The following is a 20,756-nucleotide window of genomic DNA, read 5'->3' as shown; positions in this document are numbered from 1 at the left end:
AGCAATTTGGTGTCGCCCGGTGGCTTGACGATGAGAAGCGCCGATTGATCGATTTCAACTTCTGGCATCGATCCCATTCCAATGGATTCTTCAGCCATGCTCTGCCAACGCCAGCACCCCACCTCCCGGCATGGCTAGTCCTGTCAATTCGCTGCCCTTCCCACCGCCGATACCCTTGGGCTGTCCATGCTTCCCTTTTCCGTCTGGCCAGGCGAGTAAGTGTACACCATCCAGATAATAATGGGGGGAGTTAAGGTGCGGTGGATGAAGCGGACGAAGGACGAGTTTCTGTCTTCGTTTGAGGCAGACGCACCTTCACTCCAACTAGTTGTCATCCCTATCGGGTTCTCCGCAGCTGCGGATTGCAACGCATGCTGTACAGCCCGAGAACAGGTGGCAGGCGTGGATTCCTAGCCTACAGGGGCCCAGACGGCATCATCCGCTGCATAATGTCGGGACGGAATGGATCAGGTTTTCAGGTTGTCTTCTAACGTGTAAATCAAGTAACAATATAGGAAGGCAGTTCAATGTTGCTTCTTAGAAGCAAAATATTGAGTGTGTTGGATGTGACAGAAGTTCAAGGTTGTCCATATCTATCGTCTCTGTTCTTTTCCCGGCTCTCTTGTATATGTATCTTCTTACAGAAGTACTTGAACTCGCGATCTTTCTGTTGTCTCCCAGCCGGACGAGTCGTACCTGGTACCCTTTTAAAGTGAACCAGTGTTCGCTTCCAGATGCCTGATACGACTCGGGGTTCACTCGCAGTGCATTCCTGGTTGAAAGTGAGTTCTCAGGTGAACAGTAGCATACCCAAGCGAGGTTCGCACCATTCACCCTGATTGAGCTTATAATCAGTGTTACTCACCGCAATATGGCCGAGCATGCCGATGCTGGACCCTGTCTCTCCTCAAACGGAAGTCTCTGGAAAGACCATTCTCAACAAACGGGAGGAGCACGGGCAAAAGGAAGATATGTGTCTCGGTCAACAGCATGCCAACAGTCTACAAGGGCTCCCGAAAGATTCGTTGGCTCAACCCCGGCGGAGCTGCTAGTGCAGCATCGCGAGCGACATTGCCCGGAGCTATGCTGGGTTCACTGCACAGGAGCCTATAGGCCTAGTCCAGCCCAGGTCTTCAATTGAGCAAGCAGGCGATCACAACTCTAGTCTTCGAGCCATTTCGACTACCGTCACACAAACTCCAAGCCTTCAAGTTCTTACGGGACCAAACCTGGAATACTCAGTCAAAATGCGCCTGTCTATTCTCAGTGTCCTTGATTCTCTGGGCTCCATGGCCTTAGCCCAGGTTAACTCGACGATTGTGATCGAAAGCCTCAACACCCTAACTGTCAAGCACCAAAAGATGATTGAGCCAGCCAAACAACTCAGCGTCGCCAATCTTCCCCTGTTGCACCTCGGTAAGGGACCATGGGCGGTTTGTCTCCTCCTCCGCATCCAATAAATCCAATCGCACCTCCCGGACCACGAGTTGCTAACTATTCACAACATTAACATTTAAACAGACAGTCGTCATCGGTTTCATCGAGAGTATAGACGTGGTCCTGAAGCAGAGACTGTCATCTTTAAAACTCATGCACCGATGGCCATATTCGAGGGCCCAGAGGCTACGGCTATTGCCGCTGCCTTCAGCACCTTCGTCAAGGTGCATCTGCAGCTGCTGGAAGCCTTGAGGACGGTCAAGACCGTCATGCACCCGTTTGCGTCTCTGTTGAATTTCCTCAACCAGAAACTTCCCGTGAGTCTGGGTGGAGCGTTGCTCGTTTGCAGGCCAGTTGGTGGCCTGTTTCCTTGTCAATTAATCGTGGGTTCTCCGGTCGCTCATTCAGACTGTCCAGGCCAGTGTTGCTGCAACGATGGAGCACGACATTTACGGCCTGGAATTCACTTTATCGAGGGCCTTTTGAGAAGTGTACTCCTAACGGGGCTACGCAAGCGTTGAACCATCGTCTAGGTACCTAATGATGTGTTCCGTCAAGTCTGTTTCGAACCGCTCAGCTGCTCGGGAAACGGTCGAGGTCTGGACTCGGCCAGACCGGTGACTTGGCCTGCAATGAAGTGCCGTGTTGGCGTGTTCAACACTCTGATGCCCAAGTCCCTTGGTATTGGATGCCTTAATGCAAGAAGCCTCGGACTTTCCTGTGAATACATAGTAGAGTACGGTAGGGACGGCCGTCTGAACCCAACACAACGGCCTCAAAGTTTGAATGAGACGCTCCCTCATCATGATGCTTGTGTCCTTCTGTTGCGAAGTAGCCTCTCGTCAGACCGTTCAACTGCGCATGTTGTTCGTCTTAAGAACTGAACGAGCCCATCAGAGATGTCCCTGGAGCCGTGGTGCGAATCCCAGAGTTTAACAGTAACTTAGGCCGCTCGCTGTCCCTGACCACTAGCAGCAGAGTCGTGTCTTCCAGCATTAGAGCCCTCACGCCATCCTTGACCCCGGCAATCCACCGACAGGTCTGCAAGCACACAGATCGACAGCAAACTTCAGTCCCAAAACTTCCACAACATTGGCTCCCAAATCTTCCAACTGTGAGCCTTTATCCCTCTTTGCCATAAGCGGACCATGTCTCCGCCACCGCCCCGGCGTTGGACTGATCTCCATGTCCGCCTCGTGCGCCGGGCTCGCTTCTCCGCTCATGTCCTGCCTCTTACCGGCTACATCTGCCACCAAGCCGCTTGCCTGAGCAACACTTAGTGTGCCATTCTGCGCCGGGCTGCCATGATCACTCGCATCGGCAATGGGGCCAACCGTAATAGTAGGCCGCGGCCCTTCCTCCGCCGACGCCGGCGCGGCAACGGGTTCAAAGCCCGCGGCCTCTCGTACCGATCTCCCAACGCACAGCGCATGTTCCGGTATCTCAACAGGACGGGAAGCGGACGCTGCCCGGCCTTGTCTACAAATCCCCCCTTCTCCGTTTCCGGGATGATCATCCGCTTCGCCCGGCCCAAACGCACCCTCAGCATCTCCAACAGACTCCGGGCCTGGGCCTACCGCGGGGAAATGCATGTAGTCTCTATCCGAAATCACTGTGACCATCCCCTCCACCGCAGTCTCCAGCGTCTTGCAAAAATCCTCCACGTCCAGAGAAGGGCTGTGCTCGCCCTCGTCGCCGTTACATAACTGGGTCCCGTCGTATGCGGTCAGGGTGTAGTCGCCTCTTGTTTCGTTTTGTTCTGAACTCCCTGGGTGGTCGGCCCGGGGTTCAGTGCCCGGTGCTGCGATCTTGGTCGGTGTTATGGGCTTCTTGTGGTGGGGTTGGATTGGGGCCGGCTGCACGGATGCCGTCGCCTTCTTCTCGCGCGCTGGGCACCGCTTGGGAGGATTATTACCCGCTGCCAATTCGGCCGCCATTCGCTTTGCCGCGCGGGTGGGCTGGATGCGGGTAGGTGTCTTGGTGGAGCGAGAAGGGGTGGTTGGTGGTGTCTGAGCTTGTGGGCCGATTGGTAACTTCTCTTTGAACAGCGAGTCACTGCTAATGTCGAGTGACTCAGGCTACTGAGCTGGACTGGCTGATGCCTGCGACTGCTTCTCATGATGGCAGCTGGTTAGGGCTCGACATCTCTTCAAGCCCCGGTGAGCGCAAAGCCACAAGCCTACCTGTTTCACTTCGTCGAGATGGAGCAGGCGGTTGATTTTGCCTTTGTACCAAGATTTAGCCCGCTTGTAGAACTCGATTTTGCCATAAACCTCTCCCTTTTTTAGGGCTGTCACGTCGTCAAGCTTTTTGCGTGTGTCCTTGGTAACGTTTTTAATCGTCCTGCCAGCATTTTCGGCTTTCAAGGTACCCCTGGCGTTATGGTCACCTTCATGTTGTGTAGACTGCGGCGCGAATTTGCAAGGTGAGGATGACATGCTGGTGTCTGGGCTGTATCCCATGTGCAATCCGGAACAACACTTTTGAGTAGCACTCTAGAGAGTAGGCGGCGAGAGGGTAAGGCATGCTCTACTCCCAATTGTTTGGGGAAATGGGATGTTCCAGCATTTGAGTCTTCCTTGGAATTAAATTCCAAGATCTAGCAGTTTTTTCGGTTTCTTTACCTGTTTGTCTGAGCGCCTTTGTTGGCCGTGGCCATATCCGGCCGGTCGCTCGGGGCGATATCATTCACAACTGACCATGCCGATCTTAGACAAAGCCAGACCCGAGTGGCTTTCAATGTAGTCTCCGAGTCGGAATCCTTGGATGAAGATGGCCGCTTGATATGTCTGGCAACAGTTCTTTGATGGCCAAGGCAGGATCAGGATTCAAGGGACTCACTCGGCACAGTGACAGCTGACGATCTCAATCTGCAAGGGTAATTTTTGTTAGAAATTAGAGTACTTACTCAAAGATCGACGACCCCTCTTGAGTGATAGATCCCTTGCTTGGTTCTATCTTCAAGCGCTCGGTGAAGGCCTGTGGACTCTCGCCTAAGGTGGCATGTAGGTAACGCATCTAGGCCGAACCAAGCCCGCTTTGTACTTGTACTGCACCCTCTGCCCATCGGGCATACAGCTATGTCAAGAGCACCAGGCCCCATAATGATAGAGGTGATACTGTAGGAGCTGATATATGGAAAGACTTGGAGTTCGCCTGGTACTCGCTCGGATGACGGGGCTGTGCAGTACGTTTCTGACACATTCTTTGACCTCCGAAGAGGATATGGACTGGATAATACTGCGCTCAATTCGCTTTAAGGCCTTTGAAGTCCTCCGGGAGGCGCCAATCAACTTTGGGAGAAAGCTCCCCCCCGAATTCAGCTCATGGACGCATTACCGTGGCGGTGTGACCAAAGCAGGCCAAGGCCGGTTAGGTCATCTAGGCCGTCCTGAGAGGCCACTTGGTCCCAAGCGACGGACAATCTCGACGACGTATCCGCCAGCTCGGATACTCCGGTCCGCTAACGTTAGCATGATCGAGCAAGGGCGTGCCGGTTACAGATTCGAACGTATGCCACTACGACCGTCCGCACTGTGGATGCTACAACCTCTCACTCAGTGGCCAACCAGTGCTCTGCATGGCGGACGTTGGCAGGCAGCTATTGCTGTGTGAAGATGGCGGAGAGCAGAGATGTGAATCGTGGGTCGTAATTTCGTCTACGATGTTAAAACTTAAAAGCATTGAATTTTACGAACAAGTGGGGACTTTATGCTGATTTGTACCACGTCGCTAGCGCCAGGGTCGACTATTTCCTACAGAGGTGAAACCGGAGCTAGGTATTGCCCGACTGCTACCGGTATTGTCTGCCTGGAAATCTGGAGGCGCGTCCAGGCAGATGGCGATACATATCTCCATTCGGTCTCGGCGTGTGACATGGTGGGGGACGATAGGATTGGACTAATTGTCAGGAAGGCAGCTGGGTATTATTCTTCGGGAATACGCATTCGGTGATGAGGTGGCGATGCACATTACCCACACCCTGCTGCTAGCCTCGGACTAGTGTCCTGGTGAAGCCCTAATTGCCTTGTCATGGATGAGAATCTCATACGAGCTCCAAGCGGCATTCGAAATCGAGCTGGTCCGGCATAGTGGTTTCTGACCTAGTAAGCCACCGTTGAGCAGCTCTCCCATATGACTGCGTCGATTATTCCACTTCAGTTATGAATGAGTAAGCGGCGGATAGGGCCGGTTACGCACAGGGTGATGAAACATTGATGACAATTGAGAGACGCGGGCTGATTACGATCAACCCGTTTTGTTTCGGATATGACGACGGTGCGGCTGCACACCGCTTGTGCTGTGCAGGTGCTCACCAAACTGGATGTACTAGAAAAGGCCTTCGACGATCGGATTAACGAGCAGACTGCAAAGTGCCAGAAATGAGCTACACTTCCAATTATGCAACACAATTGAGAGCTGAAACAGGACATCACGGGAAGAATACCTTACTGCGTAGTATGACAGTTTGGTTTGTGGGTGCCAGGAGGGGACACAGATCGACAAGAGGCTGAAAAGAGTTGCAGTTCGATCGCTTTAGAATCGGAAAGTCATGCATGGGCAGACGTCCATCTCTTATCTCCCTTATTACGGTGTAATGCTCGGAGAATCCAACCGAATCTCTAGTCTGAAGGATCGTGATTATCCGAGGGAGGGACACTAGCGATCCATGGTGGGCTCGCCAGTCTCGGCAGTCATGGATTGCATACGACCAAAATTCCTTTCCTGTTACGTGAGGCGCCAACGCCTCGTGTCCATTGTTGGGTCCGGACACGAAATCAATACCGAGGTCTGTCAGAACTCGAGGGCTTGGACCAACAGCCCATTCTTTGCCAAGGACCAACTGCATTGTACGGAGTATGCCACAGATAGCATCTGGAGGTGCGATTATCAGGTGGCTTTCAACGGCCATTTGCTTTTATTTCCGTTACACAAACGCTAGGGTGTCCGGAGTTCTCTACAGACATCAAATGTGTGGGCAAGCACGACCTTAGCGCTAATTTTATACCTAGTCGCCTGATCCCTGTCAGATTGTCTCTCCCCCGGTCGCAGCCCCATCCTTTCTCGCTAGTCCGCGCCAACATCAGAACCGAGTCTTCTGCCGTGCACTTGAGCTTGGGGGGGCCATTGATACGTGTACAGTGTGCTCTACAAAGTCCCTGTACACAGCCGCTGACTACCGGTACCCTGTACGCGACCCAACTGGTACCCCATCGCGGGCCTAGGCGGTAGAGGAACCTGGAATTAGCTCGCATTCCGAGCCCCTACTGGCGCCATCGATTTTACCTAAACTGAAATTCCCCTAATAATAAGCAACGCCAACAGGCGGCATCATTTGACCGCTCAATGCAATTTCCTCCCGAGCCCAGTCCTCTCGCCCTCCCCCTACACCTATGCTCGTCCGGTTCGGCCCTGCTCCCTCAATCTCTTTTCGCTCCTAAGTCAGGCAGCGCGATTGACGCTGCGGCTACCAAGCTACTACTATTCTGCTCCAGGCATTTTCGAACACACAAACGACAGCAAGGTAAGCCTGCTCCACTTTCTTGCTCCTAGTCATGGATCCTCTGCCGCACTTTTCTGAATTCGTTGCCACGCAAGTCGTAAGTTTGCTGGCGACGCATTAATGCATCTCATTTCCGATCTCAGCGTCGCCCCAGCCTACCCACCCGGGTACCTTCACGTTCTGGATTGAAGCGACCAGCTTTCCTTCTTTCCTTCCCGACATGACCTCCAAAACACAGGTGCTACACGCAGCGGTTTTTGATACGGTCCCTCGCAGCTAGTCTTGTTACACGTATCTCTTCGACTTTCGAACCCGTACTCGAGCAGTCCAGCGGCAAAGGGACAGAGCGCCGCAATTAGACATTTTGTGTGTACCTCTCATCCTGAGACGGTTTATTTTCGGCCGTTCATAGTATCTGCGATCCGATGTTCATTTCTCCAACCCAATCTCTTCTGTTAGCCCACTCTAACATTGCGCTCTAGTAGGCCTCAACTCATTGCTGCGTTCTGGCGCCATCCCTGCGCTAAAATTTGGCAGGCCTCGCCATTTGACACGATTATCGCTTCTGTCAGGAGCCGCGCTAGCAAGTTGATGTGACGTCGGACGACCTCACGTATGATGGCGCCGCAGGGCCTGCTGCTTGAGACTGCTCGGGTCGAGGCCGCGCACGCCCGGTTGAAGGAGCTCACGCGTCGGTATCGCGCTCAAGAGGAAGAGGCGCGTGCAGAGCTGGACGGGAAGTCGGCAGCCATCGACGCCGACTTTGAGAAGCGGATAGCTGAGATAGCCCAGCTGGATCCTTCTCTCCGCGAGAGGATCGAGGCGGTTCTGATCAAGACCAGATGCCTCGAGATCGAAGAGCTACGGCGGGCTCATCAAGAGAAGGCCGATGCGCGAAAGAAACTCTACGATGAACAAAAGCGGCAGTATGACGAGGAAATATACACAGCGATCACAGCCGCGATGAGCGCGAGTGTAAGTTTGGCTTCTTTTTTTAGAGCTCCTCGCGTTGTATCTTGCTAATTCATGTCCCAGCACACGTCGAGCCCGGGTCAACCTCCCGTCTCGCCATCGCGACCATCAAAAGCCTCCCAAGGTTATACCGCTACTGTTGCTACTTCCGGCCCAGCCAGCCTCGCTGAAACTGACCCTGTCGCACCTGCTGCAAGCGAGGTTGCATCGCTGCCCCAGCGGGTTGCATCTCCGTTACCAATACAAGCTCGGACAGAGACGGACAGTCAAGCGACCCTGTCCCAGAGTCTTGACTTGGACAATGCCTCGCCGACGCATAGCCTTTCTGAGCATAGCCAAGAAACGCCGGGAATGTCTTATCAGCAGCCGGCAGCAAAGAAGGAGGATGTTGAAAATGCCAGACCTTCTGCACAATCGACAACCGCGTCGGCCGCCGGCCTACCATTACCTGTAATCGGCCGGGAGAGTACTCTATCGGAGGCATTCCCCTCTCCCGGGCATCGAGATCAACCACCTGCTCCGCCAACGCTGGCCCCCAAGCCAGATCCGGTCCACAAGCGCAAAGCCAACGGCGACTCAAACGGCGATTCTCCCGCATCTAGCCCTGACCGCCACAAGCGCACCCGATTTGAATGGGAGCATGGTGACCACCGCACGCCTACCAATCCGCCTCCACCGTTTGTTCAGCAGGACGCTCCAGAGAGGACAGTCTCGTTTGAAGAGGTGTACGGTGCTCCTGGGCGCCCGGCGCGACACATGCATGTCATAGTTCAGTGGCCTCCGAAGACGGGCCATTACTATATCCTACGATGCGATGAACATGGGGTACACTTCGGCGAACACCCACTCAGGGGTGCGGCTAAGCACCTTGCCAGCGCACAACACGGCTACATGTCCAAGGCGCATGCAACCGCCATCGAAACCTTGGGACACCGAGTCGTAGGCTGCACCGAGGAAATGGCCAACATGAACAATGAAGCCGTTTTGAAGGCAATGAAAGACGGCTCATACAAGATATTCAACGCCAATAACCTCAGTCAAGCGAAGCGCGCCGAGCTCGGTTATCCCCCTCTCGACCCCCTGGGCTCTCAGAAGACTACAATGCACCGAAAACCGACAGCGGGCATCACGAGACCCATCTCTTGCAGGTTCTATGTCGGCAATTCCGGCGGAGAAGTGTACCCTGTCTTGATCCTCCCATGGATCGAAATGTCGCCGGTTGGCCTGGTTGGCACGTTGGCCGACACCGGCCTCTTCCGCAAGACCACAGATGATGGCAAGCTATTGGCGGTGCCTAAGCTGCCCAGGTGCTATGTCTATCTCGAAGTCAACGGCCGTATCATCGGTATCCAGGGCTGGGCAAAGGGGTATGAGGATGGCGGTCCGCTCGAGAGAAAGCGGGAATTTCCTGTCTTGTGCGCTGACAGCAACGACTGGTAAGTTCGATAGAAAGCCCGATTTATGCGCTTTACATTGTGTTGACCAAAGCAGTGGTGATTGGACAGTGGGATGGATCAAGGCAGCCCATTTATCCATCCTGGACTTCGACGATCCCTCCTCGCGGAACATCCCTTATTTCACAGCTGCCCGGGATTATCTTCTTCGCCGGGTCCGGCCGCCGCCTTGTATTGTTGACGACGAGGCACGAGGCACGCCTAGGCAGCTTCGCCACACCGCTTTACGAGGAGGTGCCCGGAACATTGCACCAGCCGCAGGGGACGACGTCGAGATGAGGGATGCCGATGATGTGCACTACCGCAACCATGGAAGTGAATCCGACCTGGATATGGTCAGCCCGGCCATGTCATACCTCAACAACCGCGCTGGAAAGGCAGACGACAGCCGACGCACGAGCGTCTTGAACAGAGACGAGCACTACAACGGACCATGGTTTAGAGATGGGGCTGCTGCCGAATCTATGACAGCGTCCATGCATCCTGCCCAGTTGATTGCTGCTCAAGCACTGAATCTGCAGCCGCCGGCGCGGAGCGGATTCAGGGCGATCAACACTGCCGGAGGTGCTAATGGAAGTAGCTCGCAGAGCTCGCGTGCGAGCGTCGAGCCGATGCCCAGAGCGAGCGTCGAGCCGATGCCCAGAGCGAGCGTCGAACCGATGCCCAGAGCGAGCGTCGAGCCGATGCCCAGAGCGAGTTCGACATCGACTGCCCCAGGAGGTCACAGGCGCGTATTCAAGATTCATGCTCGCAGCAGCCGGCACCCTAGCGACCAAACAAGCCCATCCCCTTCGATAGTGTTGCCAGAACGGCCGGCCGATGCCAGTAACTCGAGAAGTGGTGCTCCAAGCCAGCCTCAGGGTGATGTTAAGAAGTACAGCCCGGCTAGCTTGCAGAACATCATACAAGACTTCCCGGCGCCAACGGCTGGATCCTCGCGGGTTAGTTCCCAATCGCCGAACCCAGCGCCTGCTAGACGCCCGCTCCCGTCCGGCCCGGGAATGCGCAACGGTTCCCCTCCACGACCAGCACTGCTGTCGGCGGTAAATACGAATCGAGCTGGCTCTGCACCAGTGCAGCTGCCTCAAATGAGGGATCCCGTGGCGGAGGAGATACGGCGCGGCGGCAGTGCATCCGCTGCCCCAGGCTCGAGCAGACATGCCACGCCCCAGCCATCCACTCCGGCAGCCGCCGCGGCAGCGATTGCCACCCCAGATGCAGGAGTACCATCAGCCACCTTGTTGGTACAGGCATCGGTCCCGGCACCAGGGTCCAAGAGGGAGCCGCCACCGCCGCCAATCCAAGTCCTTCCGCCAACCACAGCTTTCACACCCATCACGCGAGTCAACGCCAGCCCCCTCGACACACCGGCCACGAGTGCGACTAACACGCGCGCCAACTCGCCGGCGCTGCCGCAACAACAACCCAAAGCAGGCACACCCACCATGGCCGGTTTCCCCAGGCCCGACACTCCGACGCTTACGCCAACGCTCCCGCAGCCACCACCGAGCGGTTTCCTCCCGACCATGGACGTGTTTGACCTCGCGGGCGTCATGGAAGGCAGCACTGAGGTGTTCCGGTCCAGCTCGCCGGACAGTTACCTCCGGCTCATCGACGACCACCAGAGCGGTGTGTTCACGACGCGCTCGGATGCGCCGGTGTCGCTCCGGATCGAGCCCAAGAAGATTGAGAGGGCCGAGAGGGTGTCGGCAGAGGGCGGGGCGGTTTGTGTGGTTACGATTACGTACCTTCCTGAGCCGGGCCATGACGGCGAGCGGCGGAAACAGACGCTCGTGCTGGAGAAGGCGCGGTCGACGGCGAGCGGAATGCAGTATGGCCTTGTGCATGCGCGGAGGCTGTGTCGCAGGTTGCGGGAGTGGAATCCCGAGATTGAGTTGCCGAGTCCAAGGAATGAGTAAGTTGCCCCAGTCCTATCGTTTTTTCTGCATTAGAAGTTTGGAGCTGATATTTGGCGTGTTTGATAGCTTGGACTCGGTCCAGTGGCGGTTCAGCACCCAGACTCCGACTCCGTCGACGGCGGCCGTGGTCGAGCAAGAGGCCACGTAAGGGCACATGGCCAACATTCGTGTCTATGCGGTCACACCTTTCACGAGTGATCTTTTTTTTTTTCCTCTGCCAGGGTTATTTGGGCGTGATCGGGCCTTTGGGTTTGTACATTCTTCTTTCATTGCAAACTGCCACCACCATCGCGTTTCTTTTGTCTTTTGGAGAAGGGAAGGGGGATTGCAGATACAGTCTATGATACCCGCTGCCCTGGCAGATCTTCTTAATCAGAAGAGTTTTGCGACTGAAGGTTTGGGACCGGCTTCTGGCACTGCACTTATCCCGGGTATTTGGGTTGGACTCAAGGAACCGGCGTAGACTTTTTCTCTTCTGCAGTAGTGCTCTCATATCAGATATTCTCTATTGACACTTGTGAATGATATCTTAGGTCAGATGCGGTGATTGGAACTACTGTAAAAGGTAATGCACACCAGCGAAGAGTCCTTAATGCGCCTTTTGATGATATTATCTGGGAAGCGAGTCCAAGGTCTGCAAGCGTCCAACGTCCGACGGTCCAGGTTTGTTGATGATGGGAGTGCCAAGATTTGCATGTGATTGTTGGTCTCGTGCCACAGGCCCGCAGTGGACCAGACAGCGCGGGGTCGGCCACAAACTTCAGTGCCGATTAATGTGTTATGACACTTGCCAAAAAAGCTCAGGTCCGCTGCTGCAGCCTAGGCATCGGACATGAGGTCGGGTACTCCCCGGGCCGTACTGGTTCCCTTGACCCTTTGTCCCCTGAATGTGTCCTTTCCTGTCAGCATCTGAAATAACACATACCTTACTATTGGAAGTGTTTTGTAGATCCGTACACGTCGGGAGAAACCAGCAGGTCAGATTTTGTCTCCGGTCTGAGTCTGCCGCCACTTGCTTTTCGCACGGGGCTTCCTCTACCAGTCGCCGAGACAACAAGCCTATGACGTTGAGACCGTTCACAGCGCACTCGACTCACTGAGCACATGGATCAGACCCGACACCCAGCACAGGTCGGGGAGCCAAGTTGATGGCTGCATTTGTGAGTCTATTCCTCTGTGCAGTCGTCATCGTCCCTCACGAAATTCCAAATTCCTTTCTATCATCCGTTGCTAAAGGACTGGGGCGCTTAACAATCTGGAACTTGCCTCATTGGTTTGGCGATCGTCGGATTCGCAACGCTCAACCTCCCATTCCCAGTTCAGACCTAGTTCCAGAATTCACCCAACAACAATCTTGACGGCATCCCCTCAAGAACCATTGCGCGGGCCAAAACACTGCGTTGGCGATCGAGCATGCCATGACTTGAGATTCGAAAGCATAAGCTGACAGGTGCATCCCAATCCGCCTGTAGGAGCCGTGGTTCGAGCACATGTCGACGCCTCGTACGCAACGCGGCGACCCCTTGGATTCGTCCTCCCTCCAACACCCTTCCACCCCCTCGCGCAACGATGGTGCCGTCTCGTCCATCCTTTCGAGCGCCCAGCCACCGACGTATGCCTCGTTCTCTCCCGCGACACTAAGCTCGACCGCGCCGAGCGTCACGTCGGCGGCCAAGAGGAGCACCATCCTCGTCCACCAGAAGTCGCCGCTGTTGCTCGCCACACCGCCTCAGATAACACGCGCACTAGCATACAGCCATCCGTTCCTATTGCCGCTGAACAGGTGTGTCGGGCTGTTAACATGGACGACGGGCGACCCGTGGGAGAGCTTCTTGTTGCTCACGGCCTTCTGGGCCGCGGTGCTGTACGGCGACATCGTGGTGCGTCTGGCAGGGCCGCTGGTCTTGGTGTTGATCCTGATCGGGGGCATGTACGGCCGCCGCTTCAGTCCGCTGAGCAGCAGCGGATGGAGTGAGCCGGGGCTCGGCGCCGGAGACGGCACCAGTTCTTCGGCCGAATCAAAAGGTGCCAAGGCTGTCCGGAAGACGAAGAATCTGTCGGTCGATGGGTTGCCCGAGAAGAACAGCAAGGCCGGGAACGGTACAGCGGCGGCGGGAGGCGGTACGAGTGGCCATACAAGAAACCAGGGGTCAATATCTGAGGCCACAAACACACGGCATCAGAAGACGTTGGATGAGATCGTCGAGACACTGAGGGAGTTCACAGCGAGGTGCAATATACTGCTGGAACCGCTTCTCGAGCTGACCGACTTTCTCAGCACCCAACGTACCCCGACGTCGGCAACCACCCGGCCGGCACTCACGACGCTCTTCGTCCGCATCCTCCTATGCATACCCTTCTGGATCCTACTCACACTCCCACCCCTCCGCATCATCACCACCCGCCGCGTCATCCTTATCTTGGGCACCATCCTCCTAACATGGCATGCCCGCGTCATTCGAGTGACCCGCGCCATCCTCTGGCGCAGCCGCTCTATCCGGCGGGCCCTAGCGCTCGTCACAGGCCTACAATTCGAAGGTCTCACCAAACCCCAATCCTCCGCACTGACCGCAGGAACGGGGTCGGCAGCAAGCAATGCCACCGCCTCCTCGTTGGAGACCAAGCCGCCCTCCTCTCCGCCAGAATCTGAGCTAACAAAAGCCCTTCGCCGTTCCCGTGGCGACCGCGGAACGGGCGTGCGCTTCACCTTTATCATCTACGAGAACCAGCGGCGCTGGATCGGCCTGGGGTGGACGACCAGCCTGTTCGGCTACGAACGGCCTGCTTGGACCGACGAGCACAACAATGCCGTGCCGCCGCGCAACCAGTTCGAGTTGCCCGAGGTGGAGGACGGGAGTAACATGCGCTGGCGGTGGGTCGAGGGGTCGAGGTGGAAGGTGGACGGCGTACCGGATGACGCGGTCAAGACGAGCGAGAACGGTGGGGAGTGGGACTATGACGGGCCTGGTGGTGCAATGGGATGGGTGTACTACGATAATAAGGTCCGTTCTTTTTCTCCCGTTTCTCAATCTCACAGCGGAGCGTAGACTAAATCCATGACAGTGGCGGGACGGCCGCAGAGGCCAAGACGGATGGGGCCGCTGGACGCGACGGAGAAAATGGTACCGCGACGCCGAACTCGTCGAGGCAGACGACGTCCTCGAAGAAGAAACCCTCCCTAACGGCACTGCCAACCACTCCAACCAATTTAAAACCCCGATTTCAGCCCCAGCAGCCCCGAGACCACCACCGGGACTCACACCTACCCCGGCCGTCCCCACAGTCGATCTTGCCCCCAGCTCCCCAGACCTCGCCCTCTCCACCCCATCATCCTCCCTCCACCACCACCACCACCAAACCCCCCTCGACAACAAAGACCGGGACAGGGACCAGGAACGAGAAGAAGAGTATGATACCGCCTCGATCTTGTCGACATCGAGCAGATCGACCCGCTTCAGGCCGCCTGGCATGAGGCGGCGCGTCACGGATGCCTCGCAGCGGAGCGCCCGCAGCCGGAGGGAGAGTGTGGCGGCCAGCAGCGAGGATGATGCCGCCATGCTGGGGCCGCAGGCGAGGATGGCGCTGCAGGAGACGGGCACCGAGGTTGGGAGTTGGGGGGTGGGGGATGAGGTGCGCATGGGGCTGGAGTGAGTAGATTAGATTGACTTGGGGCTGGGGTGGGCGGTTTGTGGTGTAGGATCAGCTTGTTTGCAATGAGTATTATCCATGGACTTGATTGGGTTGGACTGGTTTTTGCGGTGAAGGTATTGGTGGTCTTCTGCGTTGGCTTGGTTGCTTTGGGTCGGCTCTGGGCTGGTCTCTGGTGTTGGGGTATATTTGGGTCCGGGGCCAGAGTACAGGTGGAGCAAACCTTATACAAGGGATTGGTTTATATCACTAGGTGCAGGAGGCTGGCGGGTGATGGCTGGCTGGCGTTTATGTCACATTTTAGATGGCTGTTATTATGTACGTCGCTCCTGGCTTGTAGCCCATGAAGATCCTACGACCCTCCTCTTTCCTCTCAAGACGGTGAAGAAGATGTAGAACAGGACTTGGTGGGCATCAAGAGGGATGATTAGGAAAAGGAAGGAAGAGGTCGAGAAGGAGAAGAGTAAGAGAGGGTTGGTACAAAGGGCTCGAGCCGAAAGAAGATGAGGATAGCAAGGGGTAGAGGGAGTGAAGGATAGGAACAAGAATGTTCCCTTATTGGAACGGAAAGGAGCTTTAAACCTATCCGCAAGTGCCGCCGCCGTAAGCTTGGCCAATGCTCTTTCGTTATGTAATGTTTATGGCATAAACGAGGTCTCGGTGAAGCAGAACCGAAAGGACAGGCAGATAGACATTCTTGCCTCATTCGGCCATCCTGTCCCGAGAGCCATGTAAAACCTTCCCTCACTCAGGTCCTCCTATCATACCAGGGAACGCAAGCTCCTAGCACATTACGAAGCCGGCATCCACGCTCGGCCACAGAGCCCCTCCGACCCTGGCCCAGGACCATCATCTCATAACGAGATGAACCCTGCTCACCAGATTAGCTCCAGCAACAGTCCGGCCACAGCGCCCAGCACGGTCGACAACAGGCCCTTGCCGACGATCAGGACCTCGACAACGACCTTGTCCAGGGCCTTGATAAGTCCGACGAGGGCAAGCAGCAGCGGCTTGAGGAGGTCCAGGACACAAGCTACAACGTGGTTTTTTATCATACCATAGGAGGAGAGGGCGAGGAAGGCGGCCTCCATCTTGGCTAAGTGGTTGTTGGAAGGATTAGAAAAGGGCTTGGAGCTTGTTAATAAGAGAGGAGGTGGTCGTCGTGCTGTGGACTGGCGACTGCTGCTGATGAGAAAGGAGACATGTCAGGAGAGGAGGATCTGAGGGTCCTATTTATCTCTTTGTGAAGAGTTGTTTTGGGCCATACCGCTGCTCAGCTGCTCGGCCGGTGTTCTTGACTTCCCGGTAGTCAATATCACAGACCCTGCTGGCAGTGAGCCTATTCTGACCAGAAACTTGTTTTCCTCAAGGACGCTGATTACATGTATGGTTCAGTTGCCGGTGCCAAGGTCGTTGTGGTATCTGAGCATAGTTCAGGTTCAGCTGTGATGTCAACAAGCATATCCCGAGCCCAGCGCGGCTGTGTGTTGGCATTTCAATTCTGCATAGTCGAGCTACTCCATCATGTTCGGCAGGTAATGAACTGGTTGATTCCGCCATCCGCCCGGAGATGAAGCCGTGACGCATGGCAGGCTCCATGAAACATTGTGATGGGTATCAATGGTCTGCGAGTTGTAAGTCACTTGCTGCCATATCCCATCGAACCTATAGCCTAGAGGTAAGCCAGTTCACGGTCGTTGCAAGGACTTCTAGACTATCGCGTTCGATTAAGAAAACTTGGCAGCTTCAGTGGTGTTGATTGAAGGGAGGATTAGCTGGCTGTTCCCTCTGCAGAATTTAACAGTGAGAACGGCCCCTGAACAAGGCAGGGAGGCAGAAGGGTAGCATCCCAGCGGCTGCCGTTTTGAGTCCAGCTCTTGATGGAACACGGAGGCCAGTCGCAGGTGTCGAAATAAGCCACGGATACAGTTCCGGGGCTGCAAGAACAAGTACACTATACATCAATGCAACAAGATGATGTCGAATTACAGATGGAGAGGAAGCCAACACCAAGCTTTTCTTGATTGATGTTGTTTGGAGACTTTCTTGTGGCTCATCCTTGACTCTATGATTATCTTCTAACGTCCGCTTACCGTACTCAGACAGAATAGCTAGTGATTGATGAGACTCTACGCATCCATGTCTCTGACGCTTCAGCCGACCCCTGAATGATCAACAGTGATGCCATGCATATCACATGCAGATCTCGGGAAGAGGGAAACCTGGGACTGGACTGAAAGCCACAGGCACCTCGTACCTTACCTGATTCTGGACGAATCTCAAGTCCGTAATGGTAGAGATGGGATAGCTGCAGAAGGAACCTCGTACCGTTCCTGACTCTGAGCCATTGCTACAATATTATGGAGTGCATTGGCCAACGGCTGGATACATGTTGCTAATCTATCTCTTCCAGCTGTGGCAACAACGGCACGCCCCGTTGGTTAAACCGGTTTTACCCATGGATTGTGCATATTGACAGGTGCGGGGAGTATGGAAGGACGCATCTACGGGGTGGTATTCTCCACACAAGTGGCCAAGGTCCTAATGTCCCAAGCCCTCTCGCCAGGCCCTCTCACCAACAGATGCCCATTGCCACCAAGCCCGGAGGTTGGCGGAGAACTTGGTAAGAGTGGTTCGTAACAACAGGTGTCTAAAGCCAGAGCCAGAGCCAGAGCCAAAGCCAAATTGTCTGGCGGAAACAAGACGGAACTATGGGCTGCTCCGAGAAGCTGGAGGAGGAGTGAATGCTCCGTGACCTGCACTAAGAACTTGGTTCAACTTCTGAGCAGAGGAAAGGCTACAAATAGTTATCAGTTTACTATCAACGGTATACTGAGAGCGTTGCCCTGAACTGATGCTCGTAGAAGCACATGTGCACGTCAAGTGTCACTTGCATGTACGTGTAGCAGGGGATCAGCGGAAGGTGGGAGTCAAGAATTAAGTGCATAAAGCTGTGTCCTCTCAAACTCTTGTTGTGAGAAACAACTTAGGCGGTCATGCTAGGGCAAATCTGGGTCAACTGGTCTGGACTGTCGCTCCCTTCAAGTTGGAATGCATCGATGATATGGAGTCTCTGGTGGCGGTCTCGGCTCATCTGACGGAGGAAAGTCGAGACCGACGCAGTGAAGTCTCCCTTGCGGCAACATGTCTGACCAAAATCTCTGTATATGCTAGCACGCCCACATTGTCTCAGCCTCACGTGTCCTTCAGATCCCTTCAAAGTGCCAGCACGGTGGGAAACGATTATTACATGCCTCGTCTCATGAGGCTTTGCCCCGAAGAATGCCCATCAAGCAACTCTCGCCGCGCTGGATGACAAAATAGAGAGAAGGCGCGAATAAGCCTAACGCGATTTGTTGACAATAGATCGGCCTCCGCTGCGAGCGGCGTGTTGCCACCATGTCTACCTAACTCTCGTGGCTACCCCTGATCCCAACACGCACTATGCCTCGTCAGACAACGAGTTCGCCACAGTCAGTCACGAACACCATGGCTCCCATAGCCAACGGACACGTCGTCGGGAAGACGCCGTCCATGATGATGCCTTCGGCAACAGTGTCAAGCCCAGTCACCTACATTCCCCCGCTGCGCGATGGAGCGTGCGGCACCGCCCCTCGCTCTCAGCAGCCACTCTGGGCCGTCTCGCGTCAGGAGGCAGCCCAGGCGCTGCGCATGATGCCGACTCTCTGCTGGGCCATGCTCGTCCTGCGCGAGCTGACCTCCTGGTCCGACACGGGGGACATGCTGCTCCGCATCGTGCTGGCCTGTCTCGAGACGGGCGGCTGGCCCGCTCTGGTTGGTGCTCCCCGGCGCCGTATTTGCCGCGTGGCCTGATCTCTGTGCTGCCTTGATTGTGGCCATGTGCTGGATGCTCAACGGCAGAGAGCAGGTGTACCAGTGCACGCTGGTTCAGAGGGGTGGATGATGGGCCAGGAGGCTGAGGATGAGAAGTGGATATTTCTTGGGGGCATGGGGATGGGGTATGTTGAGAGAGAGATGACTGGTTCCCATGAGATGTCCATCTGACTGAGTGCTGCCATTGATATTAGCTCCCGTCACTGTCATAAGCAGACGTTCCTTGTCTTGTCTCGTCTGTTCAGCAAGCCCATGGTGCGCATCTGCATGCCCACCTACGATACGCCCTCCGACATTCTCGGCATAATGCTGCAACGGTGCATGCCCGTGCCCAGCCAGACACGGCGGAACCTGCACTCGCACATGCGGTGTGCTCTGCTCGACGATGCAACGGACCGCTGCGTCGTCTTCTGCCACAACGATAGCGCAGTCATCGTCTCCCAGGAAGTCACACAGCTATGCGCCGACTTTCCCACTGAGAAACTCGCCAAGCTGGAGATCTACACTTTCAGTGCTGCCGCCTATGAGTTTGTGACGCCCCTGGGAGATACCGAAATGGAGTCCGATCCCACCTATCAGTCCACAGACCAAAAATCAGAGCGCCGGGGCGTACACGTCGAGCACTTTGCCATGACAAGCGATCCCTTTGCCCAGACGGGCGTCCTGCAGAGCGTCCGGCAGAACATGGACGGCCTGTTTTGCGGCAGCGTCTTCAACATGAACGACAACAACAACATGGCCCCAACTTCGCAAGAGTCGAACCGCAAACTCATGGTCCCGGCCTGCTACTCTAGCCCGACAATGGACGAATGACTCATAGCGCTTTTCCCGGCCCAGATGGCCCCAGGCCCCGTGGCAGCCACCACCACGCGCTGCAGCTTCCTGGACAGCGTCTTGACGGTCGATAGGGACTGTGCCGAGAAGCGCGAGATCGCAGCCATGAGCAACTACCACGCGGCCTCGCTGGCCAAGAAGGCGAGCGGCAAGCGGTTGAGCTGGACGGGGCTCGCCACCATGGCTGCGCAGAGGAATGGTGTGAATGCTGGCATGGTCGCCTTCGAGATGGCGCGCAAGGGATGCAAGAGCTGCGAGGGCAACAGGGGGCGTGACATCAGTTGGCTGGTGAGATATGTTGCTGCGGAGGGGAAGCAGGCTACTGAAGTGAAGGCACCTTCTTGATTGAGGAAAGGCCGAGAGAGAGGCTGAGGGTGAGATTTGACACTTATTATCTTCCTAGCAGGCAATGCTGGTGTATTAATCTTTTACTTTCTTTCGAGAGAGAGAGAGAGCCATCACACTGGCAATCCGTTGCAAATCTCCCAAGTCGAGTGGCGACTTGGTGAAGGCCAGCTGACAAAAGGTGGATTCAGCGTGACAGAAGAGCGAGAGCTCTAAGTTACTGGCAAAGACTGCCAGACAGGGGTTAATCAACAGTTTCATGCTCCATACACAGGAATCCTCCTAGTACATGCAGAAATTGGTGCGTCGGTGTCCGGTTAATGTCAATACCTGAGTCCCCATCCTTCCCAGTTCCAGGTCGACTCCGATCAAACAAGGTGATCTACATAGTTCATGCTGCTCCTCAAGCAGCACAGCAGGAGGCCGATATGCATTACCCCCTGCTTGACTGTCCCAAAATGCACAGCAGTCAGTGTCAGCATGCCGTGTCAGTCTCGGCTCCTCGGCTGCCGCACCATGGCCTGTCCGGTGTCCAGGTGCTACCGAGAGTCCCCTCCTCCAGTCGACACCCGCGACATTCCATTCCAAGGTTCTCAGCAACCTACCTTACCATGACGGTCATACGACTTTATGACCTGTGATACACGAACAATCGTAGCCCCAGCCGGCCACGAGACGATACACAACCAAACGCGGGAGGTTGGCGGCCGACGTCGCCTCCTGCTCCATCGCAAGTACGCCATCATATGGACGCCCCCGAAGTTGTATCGGGGCCCGAGAGGTCACTGT

The 20,756-nt window shown here is 55.5% G+C and overlaps 6 protein-coding genes across 6 annotated transcripts; 4 read left to right on the top strand and 2 right to left on the bottom strand.

Moving 5' to 3' along the window:
• Positions 1–1,010: 1,010 nt before the first annotated feature.
• On the top strand, positions 1,011–1,923 carry N657DRAFT_668906 (uncharacterized protein; the record flags this gene model as incomplete). Its single annotated transcript, XM_062795464.1, has 3 exons — positions 1,011–1,416; positions 1,522–1,754; positions 1,846–1,923. Exons 1-3 carry the CDS (start codon positions 1,248–1,250, stop codon positions 1,921–1,923), a joined length of 480 nt encoding a protein of 159 aa, XP_062650696.1. The 5' UTR covers positions 1,011–1,247.
• Positions 1,924–2,441: 518 nt separating this feature from the next.
• On the bottom strand, positions 2,442–4,455 carry N657DRAFT_630852 (uncharacterized protein; the record flags this gene model as incomplete). Its single annotated transcript, XM_062791008.1, has 5 exons — positions 2,442–3,395; positions 3,621–3,842; positions 4,137–4,216; positions 4,279–4,307; positions 4,346–4,455. 5 exons carry the CDS (start codon positions 4,453–4,455, stop codon positions 2,442–2,444), a joined length of 1,395 nt encoding a protein of 464 aa, XP_062650695.1.
• Positions 4,456–5,630: 1,175 nt separating this feature from the next.
• Positions 5,631–6,380, bottom strand: N657DRAFT_180862 (uncharacterized protein). The gene has a single exon (XM_062786123.1). It carries the CDS (start codon positions 6,347–6,349, stop codon positions 5,870–5,872), a length of 480 nt encoding a protein of 159 aa, XP_062650694.1. The 5' UTR covers positions 6,350–6,380; the 3' UTR covers positions 5,631–5,869.
• Positions 6,381–7,102: 722 nt separating this feature from the next.
• Positions 7,103–11,821, top strand: N657DRAFT_640794 (uncharacterized protein). The gene is made up of 5 exons (XM_062792034.1): positions 7,103–7,306; positions 7,423–7,915; positions 7,976–9,348; positions 9,404–11,281; positions 11,352–11,821. Exons 2-5 carry the CDS (start codon positions 7,556–7,558, stop codon positions 11,431–11,433), a joined length of 3,693 nt encoding a protein of 1,230 aa, XP_062650693.1. The 5' UTR covers positions 7,103–7,306; positions 7,423–7,555; the 3' UTR covers positions 11,434–11,821.
• Positions 11,822–12,775: 954 nt separating this feature from the next.
• Positions 12,776–14,936, top strand: N657DRAFT_564365 (Pex24p-domain-containing protein; the record flags this gene model as incomplete). The annotated part of the gene is made up of 2 exons (XM_062788276.1): positions 12,776–14,287; positions 14,349–14,936. 2 exons carry the CDS (start codon positions 12,776–12,778, stop codon positions 14,934–14,936), a joined length of 2,100 nt encoding a protein of 699 aa, XP_062650692.1.
• Positions 14,937–18,674: 3,738 nt separating this feature from the next.
• On the top strand, positions 18,675–19,993 carry N657DRAFT_661228 (uncharacterized protein; the record flags this gene model as incomplete). Its single annotated transcript, XM_062795087.1, has 4 exons — positions 18,675–18,732; positions 18,832–18,913; positions 18,983–19,562; positions 19,626–19,993. The coding sequence occupies 4 exons, from the start codon at positions 18,675–18,677 to the stop codon at positions 19,965–19,967; spliced, it is 1,062 nt and encodes a 353-aa protein (XP_062650691.1). The 3' UTR covers positions 19,968–19,993.
• Positions 19,994–20,756: the final 763 nt, after the last annotated feature.

Source organism: Parathielavia appendiculata (assembly GCF_033297405.1).
Source record: "Parathielavia appendiculata strain CBS 731.68 unplaced genomic scaffold N657scaffold_2, whole genome shotgun sequence".
Classification (NCBI taxonomy): Eukaryota; Fungi; Ascomycota; class Sordariomycetes; order Sordariales; family Chaetomiaceae; genus Parathielavia; species Parathielavia appendiculata.
Note: the sequence above shows the minus strand (reverse complement) of the source record. Positions and strands in the feature narration are given on the sequence as shown.